General features: G+C 35.0%; 3 protein-coding genes across 4 annotated transcripts; all 3 read right to left on the minus strand.

Moving 5' to 3' along the window:
* Positions 1–2,968: 2,968 nt before the first annotated feature.
* On the minus strand, positions 2,969–4,188 carry LOC116106954 (nicotianamine synthase). Its single transcript, XM_031393261.1, has one exon. The coding sequence runs from the start codon at positions 4,095–4,097 to the stop codon at positions 3,126–3,128; it is 972 nt and encodes a 323-aa protein (XP_031249121.1). The 5' UTR covers positions 4,098–4,188; the 3' UTR covers positions 2,969–3,125.
* A 3,732-nt stretch (positions 4,189–7,920) lies between these two features.
* Positions 7,921–10,164, minus strand: LOC116106963. The gene is made up of 2 exons (XM_031393276.1): positions 9,901–10,164; positions 7,921–8,761 (listed from the first exon to the last, which is right to left on the minus strand). The coding sequence occupies exons 1-2, from the start codon at positions 9,968–9,970 to the stop codon at positions 8,085–8,087; spliced, it is 747 nt and encodes a 248-aa protein (XP_031249136.1). The 5' UTR covers positions 9,971–10,164; the 3' UTR covers positions 7,921–8,084.
* A 1,160-nt stretch (positions 10,165–11,324) lies between these two features.
* On the minus strand, positions 11,325–14,520 carry LOC116107005 (pentatricopeptide repeat-containing protein At1g09820-like). 2 transcript variants are annotated; one of them, XM_031393323.1, is made up of 2 exons: positions 12,359–14,520; positions 11,325–11,752 (listed from the first exon to the last, which is right to left on the minus strand). In XM_031393323.1, the coding sequence occupies exon 1, from the start codon at positions 14,490–14,492 to the stop codon at positions 12,684–12,686; it is 1,809 nt and encodes a 602-aa protein (XP_031249183.1). In that variant the 5' UTR covers positions 14,493–14,520; the 3' UTR covers positions 11,325–11,752; positions 12,359–12,683. The 2 variants fall into 2 exon arrangements, with proteins under 2 accessions (XP_031249183.1, XP_031249182.1); XM_031393322.1 differs by having other exon boundaries at positions 12,218–14,520.
* Between the last annotated feature and the right edge of the window lie 281 nt (positions 14,521–14,801).

The raw sequence follows: 14,801 nt of genomic DNA on the forward strand, positions 1-14,801 counted from the left end.
TAAAATGATATTTTAAAAGTCTGTAAGTGAGAAAGTATCATTAAACTATTATTTGGGTGGGAAAAAATCATTAACTCAAATAAAATAAGCTAAAAAGGGTTGTTCATGTGTATATATACAGATTATATATATGAAAAAAAGAAAGAAAAATGGGCAACAAAGGAAATTGATACATACTCTCTGACTCCAAATAATACAAGATTTGTTTATCTCAAGTGATAAATTGTCACATAATTACCTGAAATATATAACACCACTGTGTGAAGTAAAATAAATAGATACCGAATGAAGTAGAAATAGTTTTAAAATGGGCAACAAATCAATCGTTTCAGACTTTCAGTCTCCTTATAGAAAGACGAAAGGTCAGACATGGTTTTTACAGGTCAGATTCTGTTGCGTTTAGGGATTTGGGCTTCAAACACTGTTGTCATGAAACTTTGTTCTTGGGCTTGTGTACAGTGCAGCATTCAATGTTCAACTCTTTGTAAATGTTCTAGCAACCCAGTGCTAATCCTTATAATTTCAATGGTATCATCAAACATCATGTCTTTTCCATTAACTGGGTTCAGTTAAAATCTCAAATTAGAAAAAAAAAATATTACTACAACTGGGTTAGACTATAAGCAGAAAGTATATTATAGGTTTACTGGGAAGTTTACTCTCACGACTACTAATAAGAAGTAATTATTGGAAACTTATCTAACCGTTAACCTCAGGATCTCGGAGAATTAGTTGAAGTGCGTGTAAACTGATTTATACAACCAAAAAAAAAATTTATTGTAGGATAAATTATATGAGCAATCAATCAATTGTGAGATGCATACATGTCATGGATAACTGTTCATACAGCTGACATAGAAGGTTTTTTTGTCCTGTAAAATACATGAAGCAGCTAAGGCCAGTTGGATATGGATAGATGCTATAGTTTGGAATTTAGTATGGGAGATAAGACTTCTGCAACTGTATTATGCTATAAATGGGGCCATATACATTACTGTTTTTAATTTGTGTAATATCTAATAGATTAAAAAGAGCCTTCTTGCTACATCCAAATTTCGATTGTATCCACGAGACTCCACTGCTTTTACCTTAGCAGAACTAAAGCTTTTATGAGAAACAGAATCCAAGTTCTGAGTTCTGACAAGTGAAAATATGTACAGTCCCAGATTATGACTTACTTATGATCATGTTCATACTAGTTTCGAAATTAAATCATAGAAATTTAATTAAGGATAGAACCTTCAACCTTCTCGTTTGTGTATGATAGGGCATATCTTTCAGTATGACTAGCTACTACAGTAAAATAATTGATGTCATCCAAGAAATTAGACATGGGTCGCACAAAGTACAGCTTACTTATAGTTCGGCTAATCCTTGAGAGAGACTAACGCAGTAATTCACTGCTACGACTTCTTACTTAAATTACGAATGCTCAGATGGAGAATTGAATATGAGATTACGTGTCTATCTACACTATCTCAATTCACCTTAACTATTTGAATTACTCACAGATGGGTAATAAAAAGATTATGTTACACAGATTTTACAAAGTTTATACGTTTAATGTTACTCTTGTCACTTGTCAGCTTGTAAAGAATCTATTTATAAGGACTTCAGAGGAGCTAATTAAAGTGGCACTGTATGTATATGTTTAGCTAATGAGACTTAAACACCTGGCTAAGTTATGAATGGACAGTGGAAATTATCTCAGAATTACAAATTCTTTTGTGGGAGACTTGAATTGAAACAATTATCTGAATCGAATCAGCAGGTAGGCCTCATTCTGTCATTCATGTATACACGTATGATAGATAGAAACTTCAAGGATTGGTACATAAATCTATATATAGAGAGGCCTAAGTGATTGACAACCATCCAATATGGTTGAAGTAACCAAAGGTCGACAGAAATGACTCTAGAAATAGAATTATAATTCTATTGTTTCAAGCAACTCATCAATATCACATTAGCTGATAAAAGATCCTTATATAAATGATGACCTATCTATGCAAATTGTGGTGATTGACAAAACAAATTATAAACCACTATTAGATAGTCTGATGGTAAAAGAACAAAAGAAGTTTTCCTAAATTTTGGAGTTCGAGTCCCTTCAGGCCTTAATAGGAGTGATCACTGAAGGATTATCCAGTCGGACTTTTAAGACCTCGTAGGATTAGTTGATGTGTGTACAAACTAACCCGGACATTCTCTATCATAAAAAAAGAGAGACAAAACAGTTATATGATTCCACAACCCCACAAACAGTAGTAAGGTCTTCTCACTTGGACTTTATCTCCTTTGCTTTCTTCCTTTTAATGACTAATTCCTAACTAGTTGTTTGAGAAGCTCCATGTACACAATGTAAAAGAAACAAGAAGAAGAAGAAGAAGAAGATAGATACATGATATCAGCAAATTGATTCATGTAGCTAGCACACATGTCATCTCATCAGAGACATAGCTTGCTCAGTGTGAATGGTAGAGTGTCTTTTTCTTAACTGATTTTTGGGTTTTACAAATTTGAAGTCAATATACAAAACGTATAAGCTTTCAATTTGTACTTTCTGTTGCAAGAACAATGTACTAGATTGAGTCTATAAGAAAAAAAGAGACAGAGAGAGAGAGAGAATACTCGTTTCCTCCTTTAATCTAATTAGTATCTGGACATTTGGAGAATCAGATAGTTAAGACAATTTTGTAAAATATTGGGGTTTGTTAGCTGGACATAGCTACTTAATTCGTCAAAAACACCCAAATTGTAAAAGATGATTTCTAGATCTTATAATATATAAAGGGTCGGCATGGATCTTATCACAGTAGTCAGAAAACAGATGAAGAAACCTAAGTAGCAAGCATTATTAGATAGTTACGTGCAAGTTCATACAATTATATATCTACATTATCATAAACGAAACATGTCATGCGAAGAATTAGTACTTGATAATTAAATAAAGATGAACTTCAAGCAATTTTATTCTTGAAACATAGCTAGTAGTATTAATGTTTATTGGAACATAATTAAGAAGCAAAAACACAAAATGGTAGCGTACTTAGGTGTTAGACATGCATAACATGAACACAAATTTATCAGAAAATGAAAGGGTCCCAACAAACTGCATGAAAAGCTCATGAGAGTTGCTCCTCAACGGTCAATTCGTCAATCATGTTTCCACGGTTGAGGGGATTGAAAGCTTCAATCTCAGAGCATTTGCTAGGCAGTATTATAGGACTGCTAAGGCCACCTTGCTGCTCAAGCTGTGATGAATTTTTAGCCATTATTGGATATTTACGCGCAAGCACCACTGAATTGATAACCTCATCAGTGGGATGAAACACTGACAGAACCTCAAATTCTCGAAGCTCACAAGGATCAACCACCGGATAGAGAAAAGCTCGAGCTCCATGAGCACTCCTCAGCATCAAAAGAGCTCCAGGAGCCATGAACTTACCCAAATGATCAATGACTTTAAGCTTTTCCTCCTTGTCCATCCCCACTAGGGCCGCCAAGAAAACAACTTCAAACTCTTTCAACGCAGTTGAAACGTTTATAATATCAGTTGTGTGAAAGAACATTCGGTTTGAAAGGTCAGGATGGGGTGAAACTAAGGCATGAGCTTTGGAATTGGCTGAAGGGTCAATATCAAAGTTGTGAAAAGAGGTTTTTGTAAGATGGTTAGAGGCTAAAACAATAGAAGTCAAGGGCAGTGGACCAGAGCCAACAAAGGCAACTTTGTTGGGGACATGGGAGGAGTGTTGGGACAGAATGGAGAATTCAAGGTGGCTAAGTTTGAGATAGTTTGAATAATAAGGGAAAAGATTGAGATGTTGAAGAGGTTTTTCAAAGGATCCTAAGATTGTTGAGAAATGACTCTCTAAAAGCCCCTCACCTTCTCCACAAAGTCTGATAAGTTTAGACCTCATTTCTTGAACCCTTTTGCAAAGTTTGGTGACATCAATAGGGTTTGGTGGCATGCATGTGACAACTAGTTGTGTGAACAAAGTGTTGACATCTTTGCAGGGTTTGAGACTCTCAAGGCTCGCGATTTGTTCATACAACTCGAAGACTTTTTGCACCAGAGCATCATTTTGGCAACCCATGTCGACACTATGAGGATATGGGGGAATCAAAAGGAAAACTTACGCAGAGAGAGCTCTCACAGGAAAAGATATTGAAAGACTCTTTCAAGGCATAGGACAAGTTGCAACCCTCCCAATGGGGCTGATTATTTAAGGGCGCTTGTAGGGTCCCACTCTCCACAGAAGATTAGCTCTGGTTTTGCATTATTAAACAGTAGGTAGGACTTTTGTTTTTAAATTACATGATTTACCGTGCCGTGACTCAATTGCCAGCTTTTTTTTCAATACGGTACCGTGTTTGTTTATGAATCATCCGAAGCTCATCAAAATCTGCAAAACTATATTACAAGGGTTATGCAATTCTTCTAACAGGTTTTCTCATTTCCATGCCGGATAGATTGATTAATCTCCAATTCATGAAGCATTAGCAAGACAAAAGATATGCATAGTTAGTTGAATTTTAAGATGTTGGCTTGCTTAGTGTTGTCTTGAGTTTTATGAGCTCTTGAGTTCGAGTTTCTCCATGCACTAATAAGGATGACACTTGGATTCTTATCCGACCAACAATTCTAAGACCTCGAGGGATTAGTTGAAGTATATACAAACTGACTTTGATAAACACTAATAGTTGAGATATAAAAATAATTTTTGTATAAAATACGTATATTCAATCAATGAGAAAGTAACATGTAAACGCATGTGGCATACACGATGCTTTTGTGTATAAAATATGTGATAATCATAAATATTAAATTAAAATGATGCATAATTGACACTAAGATTCTCTTCTTGTGCCTTTCACATTATTGATTTTTGCTATTTTATGTTTTCACGCTATGTCTCCAACCTCATTATCATAGAGTTTTGAGTATTGGTCATAACTCATAACTTCTAAGAACAAACAAACTGTCCAATAACAATCAATTATATAGTTAACCAATGATGAAAGTAAACCTTCTTCTTGAGGTGAACGTGAACTAAGTGATAGAGCATCATTCAGTTCACACTAGAGATTTCCAATTTAATATGAACCCCATTTGTCTTATCATATTTTATATATATCAAGGACAAGGAATAATTGTGGCCACCCGCCAAAATAAATCATCAGTCACATTGAAAAGATCAACGTGATTGATTGAACCGATATTGTAAGTTTTAGATGAATGTTGACGAATATGTTCCTATATAATATCAGTTTGTATGTGAGGCTGACAGACAAAAATAGTTTTAAAACTCTTTTGATCCTGCACTTCTTCAAACGCCATTTTGTGTCATAATTCTTAGTGATTTATTCAGGCATTTTGGTTGGTCTAAAACAGTGGTGTGTGTGGCTAATGATTTTGGATAACATAAACTAATGCAGAAGTCACATCAGATCCATTTCTCACATTGCAAGTAATTTGAAAGCCAATTATATTACTATTATAAATATGCTGTGATCAAACAATCTGGACAAACCGATTATTGCAGCTGGCTTGATCTCCATCAAATTCCTCTTGTCATTTTAGACAAACAAACAAGAGTTGATAGCTCAACAAACAAGATGACATATTGGAGGAATTTTGAGTTAACTTCAAGGTTACACTCTCAAATTTATCTAATTCCAGTATAGAAATTTTCCTTTAAATTTGTGAAAGGCTTGAAATGACAAGATGATATCACATATTCAATTAGTACTTGTAAGACCAACTACAGATCTTTATATGTGGCAAGTGACATAACCATGTCTCAATATAGTGTTAAACTTTATTACTGGGGACCCATTTTTACTGTATAATCATAGACTTATTTGATTTATAGATTCTCCATATAGAGAAGAAAAAAAAAATTGCAAAAAGACAAATACAATTGGTTGTTTTAGCAGACCCTAGTTTTTTTTTATTCTTATCTTTCTCTTAATACTGTCATAGACAAGTGCCCTTTACACGAATTGGATGGCCACCTTTAGGTTTGAAGTTTGAACTCTATTATGTTGACATTTCATGTCATCAAATCTTCTGTTCTGAATAAAAAATTCAACTTCTTAACAAGAGATAGTGATGCTTCTTTTTAATTTGTGTTTCTATAAGCTAGCAAACAGCCTTTTTTTTCTTTTTTTTTTAATATCTTGCCTTTTTCTTTTGGATTCAATGGTGCAAATAAAAGCTCATGAGCATTGATCAATGTCTTTTAGAAGTGCTGCCTGACAATTGGATGCTTTTGTACCTTGGAGTTTTCTTCACATTCTTGACCCTCTATATTTAAACCAATCTCTATATATTCTATGACTTGGAGAAACATTATTTTTTTCCACAAAGTCTCTATTCTATTATATAATGCAACTAGCTAGTGACACATGGGAAAGAAGACAAATATTACAATCATTAAGCATGTTTACATCTTTCATAAATTAACCTTATTATATATTCCTAAGATGTCGATAATCAAACATGTGATTTGTATTGGAGTTATCGACTACTTCAACATTAACAGGTTATGCAAACATATTCAAGACTCCCATAAAACAAGTTCGAAACAAGATTTTAGTTTCAAACTCGATCTCATAGAGCTGGTTCGATAGATTTTATATGTTATAGCATGGACATGTAATATACCTCACTAGAATTTGAGGACAGTAGATATAAATCTAAAAGTTTTAACCACTAAGAGAAAGTGATCATCAGGATCTAGAAGAACATAAACACTAACTAGAGAGCATGTAGATATGAGATGATTGATGCTTTTTTGACCACTTTGGCCGACTTTCATTAGAATCACTACCAACAAGAGTGACCAAATGCGACTACTCGACACTGAAATCCCCATACACTTTTTTGATAAGCCCCTTTTCCATTTATATTCCATTGTGTGGGGCAAGAAAATGACACCCGGTTACATGAAAGAAATAATTTCCCTTATTTAACAAGAGAGATAATTTCTCTGTTGAAAATATGTCTCTTCGAAGCCATTGACGGCCCCCTTTCAAGTCATATTATGCCATTTGCAATTCTATTCCTAAGTAAAAAGCTTAGACTCCACTCATAGTTTTCATAATTTCAAACTCCCTGTTATACAAACGCACTACAATGGTGCTCTTTCATTATAACGATTTTCTTTCAATCTTTATAAACCGTTTTTAACTATTCTTTCAATATCGTTTATGTATTATTTTTTTTTCTCGTATACCTTAACAATTAACAATTTTAATGTTCAAACAACTATTAGTATGTATTACAACATACCCATATATTGAGTTTAAATCAAGAAGATTTTGCTGTTCTTTAATTCATATAATGTCTTGATCAAGAACAAAGAAGGTGAGCCCCATAATCACAATAAAATGGCAACATTTTAAGCAAAAGAACAAAATGAGTGGGGAGGTAGCAATGCATATTCATTGGTTCAGAGTGAAGTCAAATAAACTGTGGCCACTTGGTCATGGGGGGTGGTGGGTGTGTGGCAGCCACACGACCACCATGTGCCACCACGCAATCTGATACTGATTGAAACATGCCTCTCTGATTAGACATTTTTGTTCTTTTATTTTAGTCTATGGCTCAAAACTTTATCTATCTACAACAATATCAATCAACTTGGGCTCTATTGTTTTCATCAGATTAATTGATATTGTCAATTTGTTGTCCCATTTCGCATAACAGATGGTCTTCTTAAGCTTCTGTCAATATTTTCTTTTCTTCATTGTTCTTATCAGTTTCTGAATTGGTATTTCTTGTGTTCAATTATTTCCTTTTTATCCTTTTCTGCTGTTTGGCTCATCTTTGTAGCAAACATGCATCAATGGTTGTATTCATAAGATGTAACAGAAGACAGAGTAGACTAATTCACGAATTACTTTGATAACCAGTAGGGGCCAATATGAATTCTCACAAACTTTAAGACAACATTATTAGTACATCTATACACAAATTTGAATGTATTACTAAAATATGCTTATATTGCATCTACATTCAATACAATATCATGAAAATTAAAATCATAGAAAGGATTTCATTGTCTTCATCTCAGCTCTTAATTTTCATATGTTTCGTAGTTCTCATAGGGAGGAGATTCGTAGTTCTCATAGGGAGGAGATTCAAATTCATTGGAGTACTCAGAAGAAGCTTCAATTTTTCCTTCCACTGGTTCAGTTTCTTCATTTTGAACGAATTGAAGCAAGAAATGTACTCCGTTAATTACATCATATACCATTAATCCAATCCTACCACCAACCCAACAACCCAGATGACTACCGACAAGATAACCGAACTTCCCAAGGCTTTGCTCTCCAAGGAACCCTCCAGCATAGGCACCAACTAAAGTTCCACTGCCCCTGAGGAACCCTTCGGTCATGGTACCACCATAGTATATAGCTTCAAAAAAGTCCCATCCAGAAGAGATAATGGGGCCTACAATACGTTTAGCTTGCCGGCTCGCTTGCTTTGCTGCCTTTGCTCCTTCTTTCTGTGCTTGTTTCGCTGCATCTTTAGGAGGCAATCCCTGTGATACTGCATCAGCTAGTGCCGTCTCAATAGCTAAATTTCTTACTCCCTCGACATGAGCAGTTCTAATGCTGTAGACATAGAGTTTCACTCCCTCCTTCACAGTGCATGCTAAAGTTCCAGTTCCCATGTCAAAGCAGTTCAGTATTGTGAACTTCCCACTTTGGGACGAACCCTCTTCCCCAACCAGCTGCCTACATTTTTCAGCTATAAAGTGCAAACCGTAAGAACTTTTCCACATTGTAACTAAGGTACTAGAGCATACATGTAAAGACATACAAATTATGCCCACAACACATAAGCGTGCAAATATAACTTATAGTTGGAATCATAGGGGTAGCTTTAAAATTGCAAACTGAAGATTACAAGATTCTAAAGGATAGCCCAAATATTGAGAATATATAGAGAATGCTTGAGACTGAATAAGAAAAATGTACAATAATTCAACAAAAGAAAGAGAAATTATAATTAACTCTACAAAAGCAGAAAGTAAACCACATGAATTACCCAGAGAAAAGAACCCAAAGAAGGATTGTTGATATTCACCATCCAAAACCTGATATTGCAGTGAAAGTAGATCTAACAGATAAAGATTTAATTGATAATGAAACAAATGGTGCTACTCCTTCATTCAAAATGCTAGAAACACCATCTCTCTCAGTCATTCAGTTAAATATGCAATAGAGATTATCCCATCAACCCCATCGTAAACGAAAAAGAGGTTGCTTCACAATACATTTTAACCAAATCACGATCAACACAACCAAATACACACAGCACAATACAATCATCATATTTTAATTCGTCTTATGAGTTACGACCAACCCAATACAACAAAACCTAATGGGTACTAGCAAGTTAAGCTCGTTGTACTTGTTCATATTGTATAAGAAGCCTTGGGATTCAATCCCGCTCACCTTTGGCAGCAAGGCATTTGATTGTAACTTTGGAGAATTTTATTTTATTTTTCAAAATATATTCACAATAGTTTTTCCAACAGGAGAAACATATGGCATTTGGATCTATAAATTTGGGATAAAAATTAAACCAAGCACATCTACTCCAATTCAATTTTAGTAATATCTTCATTATCCTTTTTTAATTCCAATTACAGTTAAATTAATCTTCACATAGTAGTATCTTAATACAACTTAAATAAGAACTACATCTGCCCACATAATAAAAATTAAAAATTAAAAATTCCAGCTTTCTGCTAAAGGCTCTGGCTTTAAGCCAAAACAACAAGTTTAACATACGAAATTAACTAATTGAAATCAACATTTAACCTTCAGAATCAAATAAAGCGATAATATCCAGAAAAATTACATCATGTTATATACATGTACCTGTAATGCTGAGAACGATGATACCAGCGATGAAGATGAAAAGTTGAACTCTCCTCTTCGGAAGATCCATGTAGAAACCCTTGCTGGTTCAGCAAAGAATGCTGACTTCAATACTTATCTTGATATTAGGGTTTCAAAATCGAATAATCTGAGTTAACTTGTACGGAGTTCCCAAGTGAAGATTCTTCCGAAGAAGATGCATCGAAAACGCAGCGTTTAAAATCTGCGCGGTTGACTGGTTAAACGCAGCGTTTTGCATATGACATATTGCGATCTAACATTATCTTGAATATCTACTAAAATAATTTATTTAATGTTATTATTATAATAACAATCTATTAATTAATCCCTTAAATCATATATTATAGAGTTGTGTCTGTGATGAATCGATTCAAATAATTTTTTTTTTTTTTGCCTCAGCATATGATTAATCAATACTTCATTATCCACATGATAAACAATTAGAATACAAAATCTAATTTTAATATTTTAATGTCCATTCATCATATAACCTAATTAAAATGTCTTTCATAAGATTTCCCACCACCAGCCCTACCTAAATCGCGGATGCTCATATAGAAAATCAAACCTGAAACCGTACGTCTATCCATAGGATCCCTAATTTATCATAACCATCTAGATTACCTATGATCAATATAAATGAAAATCGATCCTGAGACCCTTAGGGTCCGTTTGTTTTATTATTTTGGATAGGATTTTGAAAATAATATTGGGTAGTTGAATAGGGGAGTATTACGAGGTAAAATTTAAAAATTTACAAAAAAACCCCCCTAGGTTTGCTAATTTAACTAAACACCCCAATATATAAAAATTTTGTAAAATGACAAAAACACCCCCACCCAACCATAGTGCCAGATTCCGACCACCATCGCTAGAATTTGGCCCAAAAATGGCGTTACGACGCAGATCGGTCGGATCTGACGGGTAGGGCGTCCATATGAGATTTTTCGACTAGATCCAACACAGATCTAGATGAAAAATGTAAATCTACGGCCAAATCTGACCGTCGACAGCCGCAAAAGTCCAAATATGGCCGTCATTGTCGATCAACGACGACCATTTCTATGGCCAGTTCTGATCGTTTGTAGGCCGTTGTGATAGATTCTGGCTACCACCAACGATGGTTGCCGGAATCTGACAAGTATGAGTGGGTGGAGGTGTTTTTGTTAATTTTTAAACTTTTTTTCTGAGGGTATTTATGAAATTAATAAATTTAAGGAGTCTAAACATAATTAAAAAAAATACTAATATTTCTCAAATAGCAAAACAAACAAGTATTTTGGGAATATGATTGAAAATATAGGTAGAAATAATAAGCCAATCAGAGCCTAAAATATGTATGTATGTATAAACTTGTGGTACAGCTCATTTCGTTTAAGTGCTCCTTGTGGTATCATAAAATCTCTGGTAATAGATAACACAAACTACCATTACCAATATCAAGAAAGTATGAAAAGCTTTCATTGTGTATGAAGGAATAGAACTGACTGTACATGAAACTAGAAGAATGCAGGTGTTAATTTATTAGGGTATGTATATAGAATTGCAAATCTGCATCCTTCAACATTTGCATCAACATGATCTTCTCAGCATCCAACTCATACTTTCTCTGATTAGGTCATTGTACTTCTGCTCCATCAAATTAATCCGACTCTTTATTCCAGGATTTTCAACTTCCCGGAAGGTGATTTCCTTTGCCAGGTTGATGATATTGTTCTGTTTTGCCATTCTCCACTGCCGAGCAGCTTCTCGATTCTTCCTTCATTGTTCCTCGATCTTGCATTCATGTTTATGATCATCTTTCGAAGCAGAGGTTGACATATGGATCCTTCTGTTAAAGAGTTTTGAGTTAATGTATATAGCTATATAATAATGTGAATATAGTTCAACAGAAACACAGAATCTTGAGAATAATATTTTCCTAAAAAGTTAGCTATAAACAAAGTTTTCCTGATAAATGTAGGAATAAACAGATCATAAGATATACACAATGTAAGAATGATCTAAGATGTTTAAAAGTTAATCATAGAGTTAACACATAATGGGAAAGTAGCGTTTTCCTAAACATTGCATGAATACTTTGATGAAACTATAAAATTTTCGAGAACTAAAGACTGGATTGATTTGGAACCAACAAAGATTGGTTTTTGGAAGTAAAGGAAGTTTTAGAATACATTGATGAATCTCCTCCATATAGCTGGCATGAAGCATCATAAATCTATTATCAGATGAGTTGAGGCACTATGAACAGTTTCTTTATCTTCAGAAACGTTGTAAATCAGATGATTATACTAACCTGTAAATCATTTTACATATATCTATGGAGAAACATCACAGACCATGTACTCTTATGCATAATTTGCAATGCAGGTAGTTCTTGAAATCCGAAGACTTCAACTAGCAATGTGTGGGGGCGAGAGAGGCTTGAACTTTTCACCTCAGTATAACTCAGAAGATGTCAGAACATGCGTTCTACTCAACCTTGCCGGAACCCCATTAAATCAAGCAAAGACACCCCATTAAATCAAGCAAAAACTTGAAATGCAAAATTGCAGTATCCTGTGTGAGACAAGAAGCCAAATCTTCATGAAAAGCAAGAACCAGGCTAAGCACGTGTATCAGACTCTGTTGGTGTGTAAACCACTTGTATACACATAAGGGCTAATCAATATTTTTATTACCAGTACGGCCATGAGAAGAAGTAATACAATGGTCACACTGTCACAGTGACACTGATTATTATTTTTTCTCTCTAGGAGGAGCTATAAGGTGCCTGAAACATTATACAGATGGCCTTCTATGTCTGGAACAAAGCCTTTCTCCATCATTTCCTCTCTAACTATCTCATAGGTTGTTTGATTTGGGATCAAACCCTTCTCTAACAACTCATTAAGAAGCCCATTTGCGCCTTGTAGCTTGCCCTTCTGACAGAAGCCCCTTATCAGTACATTATATGTTGCAATATTAGGCCGCATCTTTTCTTTCTCCATTTGTTTTCTCAAATTCAATGCAGCGACAAGGTTTCCTTCCCCACAATAACCATCCATCAACGTATTATATGTCACATGACTTGGACTCAAACCCACCTTGACCATCTCATCCAAGAGTTTCGCTGCATTTTTTGACTCCCCTTCTTTGCACAGTGCACCTATCAATATATTATATGTTACAAGATCAGCTCTCAAATGCTTATTTCTTAACTCATTTGTGATCTTCCTTGCTTCTTCGACATTCCCCTTACTGCATAAACCCCCAATTAAGCAGTTATATGTTGAAATATCTGGCAACACCCCTCTATCTAACATAGAATCACGCCATGCAAATGCATCCTCCATTTTCCCATCCTTACAGTAAGCATTAATCAACGTGTTATATGTTATCACCGTGGGAACCATTCCTTGTTTTGAAATATCATCAAACAACTCCCTAGCTTTGTCCAACATTTTCTTCTCACAGAACCCTTTTATAAGTGCATTATAAGTAATAACATTTGGCATCAAACCCAAGCCCATCATTTCATCCCTCAAAGCAATAGCCTCATCAAGCTGCCCATGAACACATAAGCCATTGATCAAAGAATTATATGTAACCACACCGGCTGTCACACCGTGACTTTTCATTTCCTCAAACACCTTCAAAGCTGCCGGTAAATTCTTATCCTTACAAAACCCATCAATCAATATATTGAAAGTCCTCTCATTCGGTTGAATTCCATTCTCCACCATGTCCTTCAAAACCGCATCAGCTTTATACATTTTCCCAATCTTACCTTTCTTGCAATATCCATCAATAAGAGTAGTATAAGTAATGGAATTTGGCGAAATCCCCAACAATTTCATGTCATCAATAACATCACTAGCTTTATTCAATTTCCCAAATTTACACAACCCATTAATCACAATATTAAAACTAATCAAATTAAACTCAATTCTTCTCCTTCTCATCTCCTTATACACATACTCCACCTCCTCAAATTTCTCCTTTTTCACTAAAAGACTCAACAACTGATTACAAGATAGAGCTGATAACTTCAGCCCATAATCACCAGCCCTCTTAAACGCCTCTAGACCCAGATTGTGTTTCATATTTTTAGCATAAGCCAACACCAACATATCAACAATGATTGAATTTATACACAAACTATCGTTACTCACAGAAACCGCATGGAAAATCGAAGGAACAGAATGAAAGCTCTCATTTTGAACAAACCGATGCAAAAAATTTCTCATCTTTGAGTACTTTTTCGCAGCTGCTAGTGACTGTAATAGTCTACAAGTGAGCTCTAAAGGGTGGAAAAGTTTAAGCTCTTTTGTTGACCAATTAAAGTACCTGAGAACGAGATCTGGATCAGCTTCAGAATTGATAAGTTGTTGAAGAAGTGTTTTGGGGCTAGTGCTACTGAAATGGGTTCTGAGTTTTGACCAATGTTGGTTTCTTATTAGTTCTGTGATATTGTGCATGTTTTCTGCGGTTGAATTTGCAGAACAGAAGGACCTGAGGCCCTGTTTGTTTCCGGAGAAAACTATCCCAAGTGGGGATTTTCCCGAGAAAAATAGGATTTTTAGTGGCATGACCGTGGCTTTGCTCAAAGTAGTGATATTGAGTGCCAGAAAGAAGTGCTCAATCTAAAGCCCATAAGCCAAATTAGGGTATTTTAAAAAAGACTAAACGACTTTTTCCCACCCAAGGTTTGGCCGAATGACACTTGCCCACCGGCCAAGTTTCATAATGACATTTTCCCACCTCCGTCACAATTTGTCTATTAACTTTAACTGCACAAGGACAGAATGGTAATTAAAAAAAAAAGGGTAACTATGTCATTTTACCCTCTTCTTCTTCTTCTTCTTCTCTCTTTCCTCTTTCTTTTCTTCTTCTTCTCT

The sequence above is a fragment of the Pistacia vera genome, unplaced genomic scaffold (genome assembly GCF_008641045.1).
Source record: "Pistacia vera cultivar Batoury unplaced genomic scaffold, PisVer_v2 Contig525, whole genome shotgun sequence".
Taxonomy (NCBI): Eukaryota; Viridiplantae; Streptophyta; class Magnoliopsida; order Sapindales; family Anacardiaceae; genus Pistacia; species Pistacia vera.